This window comes from Epinephelus moara, chromosome 1 (genome assembly GCF_006386435.1).
Source record: "Epinephelus moara isolate mb chromosome 1, YSFRI_EMoa_1.0, whole genome shotgun sequence".
In the NCBI taxonomy this organism is placed as follows: domain Eukaryota; kingdom Metazoa; phylum Chordata; class Actinopteri; order Perciformes; family Serranidae; genus Epinephelus; species Epinephelus moara.
Window position 1 is genome coordinate 49,559,226 of NC_065506.1, and position 3,481 is coordinate 49,562,706.

Sequence of the window (3,481 nt, forward strand, 5' to 3'; positions counted from 1 at the left end):
TCTACCGCCGTTTTTTCCCCGTTAAAGGGTTTTTTTGGGGAGTTTTTCCTGATCAGCTGTGAGGGTCATAAGGACAGAGGGATGTCGTATGCTGTAAAGCCCTGTGAGGCAAATTGTGATTTGTGATATTGGGCTTTATAAATAAAATTGATTGATTGATTGATTGATTTTGCAGAGCACAAATATACGTTTCTCTTCCAAGCTTTCTTCCATGATTGTGATTGTCTGCTGCAGACTGTACCAAACATCCTGATGTACTGCCCTCACTGGTCATGGAAACAAAAACACAGGCTTCACCATGATGTTCACCAAACCAGTGAACCAAAGTGTGAACTGTCACCTGATGCCACCACAGAGGAATCTCACTGCTTCTTCATCTCTAAATTTATTTTACCATGAAATTGTCTTGGAAACAGCAACATTCTCAAAAAGTAAAGCAGAAACTTCTTCCGGCAGCCTACAGCCTGTGGTGGCTGTAAAAAGTCTGATAACAGCAGCAGGTGACGTGGATAACATCCTCCATCATGGGATGTGTGTAATATTTCATATCACAAAACTTAATACACTGTGTTTATGTCTAAACCATTAAATTAAACCGCTGACAAAGTGCTTCATCTCATCTGAAAACTAGACTCCCCCCGCCTGTGGTTGTATGACTCCGCCCACCAGCCCACCCCGTCGAGATCCTGGGAGTCGAAATCATCCAAGTGGCCATGATACAAATTTGAGAGATAAAAGTGTAGAAAATCAGGAAATGTTTTTCTGCCACAAAAAAAAAAAATCAGGTTTCTTTTTTCAGACATTCCTCTAATCGTTTAAACGTTGTGTTTTACCAGATAATTTGACACGTTCAGGCCTCGATGAAGTTTTCAAAGAAAAAAAAAACTGGTCACAACCCATTAACATCTGCAACCTGAACTGGTCACCAGGTTTGATGTAAGGGTTCATTGCTGACAGATACTGATCTAAAACAAACAGAGATATTAAAGGAAAAAGTACCTCTGTGTAATAAGAATATTTCTGACAGTTAACACAGTCAAGTTATTCTGTCTCTCAGGTTTTATTTTCAGATCACTCAACACTATTTGGAGAATTCAAACTTTTAAACTGGAGCTAAAATGATGAGGTGGTGAATCCAGTTTCCTCTCCACCAGCTGAGGGTGAACGTGTCATCAGAGCTCTGGATTAAAAGTTTAACACAGAGCTTAAACTCACGCAGTCTCCATGAGATCTTGGTGGCGCTGGCTGCAGCCATACTGGTCACACTGGGAGACTGGCTGCTGTGTTTGAACTGGCGCACCACTGCTGAGAGTTATTCCTGAAGTTCAGTCGGCATCAGCGGGTTCAGACATCAGCTCCTCATTTACCGTCTGCGCTGAGCTGCAGGGACAGAGGTCCACCTGCAGGGACACAAAGCACATGAGACAACAGTCAGGTCCATTTTTATTCATACATCATCAGGCTGTGAACCCTCCTGCAGGCTGTGAGCCCTCCTGCAGGCTGTGAGCCCTCCTGCAGGCTGTGAACCCTCCTGCAGGCTGTGAACCCTCCTGCAGGCTGTGAGCCCTCCTGCAGGCTGGGAACCCTCCTGCAGGCTGTGAACCCTCCTGCAGGCTGTGAGCCCTCCTGCAGGCTGGGAACCCTCCTGCAGGCTGGGAACCCTCCTGCAGGCTGTGAGCCCTCCTGCAGGCTGTGAACCCTCCTGCAGGCTGTGAGCCCTCCTGCAGGCAGTTTCAGACTCAGTGTGGTGCCTTTAAGAAGATAAAGAACATGTTGGATGGACTACAGCTGAGCTCTGCCTGATATAAAGCTTGTTAATGTTGCAAACATTTTTGTAGACTCTGCTAAATGTTTATTAACAGTATATATGGATATGTACAGTATACTTAAATCATTATATCTTAGCTGATTGTAAATGTCACACATTTTGGTCAACATTAGTTATTCTGAAATGTGCCCAATAAATAAATACACTACAAAAACGAAATATATAAGTTATTCCTATGGAGCTGAATGAACTGATTAACTGAACCCTGGATGGTTGACGTGTCTTCATCTCAGGTAGAAACAGAGCAGCAGAGTGTTAACGTCTCACCTGAGGAGGAGTCTCACCTGGAAAACCAAATCATATTTTATTGCTTTAATTTTATAGCTGTTATCAAAACACAATGTGACCACAGTATTCACATCACAAAGGTCACACACTCACACACTGATAGATGTGACACAGAAAGAAGCTCCTGTTCAGGTCACAGAGTGGTGAAATACATTTACTTGAATACTGTACTTATATGCAGTTTTGAGGTAATTTTACTTTACTAGTGTATTTCAGTTTTATGCTACTTTCTCCTCCACTACACCTCAGAAGTAAGTATTGCACTTTTAGCTTTAGTTACTTTACAGATTCCAACTATTAATACAAAATATAATCAATAATAAACGATGGTGTATTATTACAGATGAAACTACCCAGCAGTATATGATGTCATTAAAATGAGCTCTGTCTTAAACTGATGAACACATTAATGCTTCAAAAATTATAAAACAATAATATCATTCAGGAGATAGATTTGTCTCAGTATTAATTGTGTGAACAGATCAATAATCCACATATTAATGTGTAGTCTGTAAATCTTACACAAATACAACAACATTCAAAACTCAAAACTTTTACTTTTGGACTTTATTAAAGTACATTTTTGAATGCAGGACTTTTACTTAGAGTATTTCTACACTGTAGTTTTAGTACTTCTTCTATCACTGCTAATCAGCTCAGTTACTCACTAGAAAGCTAAGTTGATGCTAAGCTCATTAAGAAAACTTCATTAAACTAATTTATTAAGCATCACTTCAAACAACAGATCAGCTCACGTTAACTCATCTTACTGAGTTATAGTAATCGACTACCTGTAGCGCTCGTTAGTTTGACTTACCGTCCCGGTAGGTGAGTAAACTGTCGTTAACCAAAGCTAGCTAACGTTAGCTCAGTTAGCAGTGAAGTAACAGAGCTCGTCAGCAGCGTTAGCTAATTAATGCTAAGCTAGTTATTATGACCGGAGAGACGTGTGGCTGAGTTTACCTCCGTGTGTCCGCCGCCGGTAACGAGCGGAGAGCAGGTTGAAGTTTAACGTTAATCCGTCTCAGCCGCTGATTGTTGACAACTTGTTGACAGTCTGGTTGCTCCTCCGCTGCAGCTTAGCAACTGGGCGACACACAGTTCACTTCCGCTGACGTCAAACTTTTTAAAACAACTTTATTAACAACATCATCTTTGTTTTAATAATGTGTTTTATTTTCTGTCTTAATGTCACATGTAGTGAGTGATTATTTATCACTACCGCTAATAATCAGTCAATACAATAAAAACTGAACAACCTGCATTATTTTTTTCAGCGTTTTAAAACCACTAATTAGCCTAAATTAAAAAATTGACATACTTTAGGTTGTATTTCCACACTGAAGGGGAACAGCACCTGAATGA

At 40.6% G+C, this 3,481-nt stretch overlaps 1 protein-coding gene across 1 annotated transcript in view; it reads right to left on the reverse strand.

Moving 5' to 3' along the window:
- katnb1 (katanin p80 (WD repeat containing) subunit B 1) overlaps positions 1–3,223 on the reverse strand; it is a 21,614-nt gene extending 18,391 nt beyond the window's left edge. Inside the window, exons 1-2 of the mRNA XM_050054622.1 lie at positions 3,080–3,223; positions 1,216–1,400 (exon numbers count right to left, since the gene is read on the reverse strand). Coding sequence (XP_049910579.1) covers positions 1,216–1,255 — 40 coding nt within the window. The 5' untranslated portion in view covers positions 1,256–1,400; positions 3,080–3,223. The remainder of the gene's footprint in view (positions 1–1,215; positions 1,401–3,079) is intronic.
- Between the last annotated feature and the right edge of the window lie 258 nt (positions 3,224–3,481).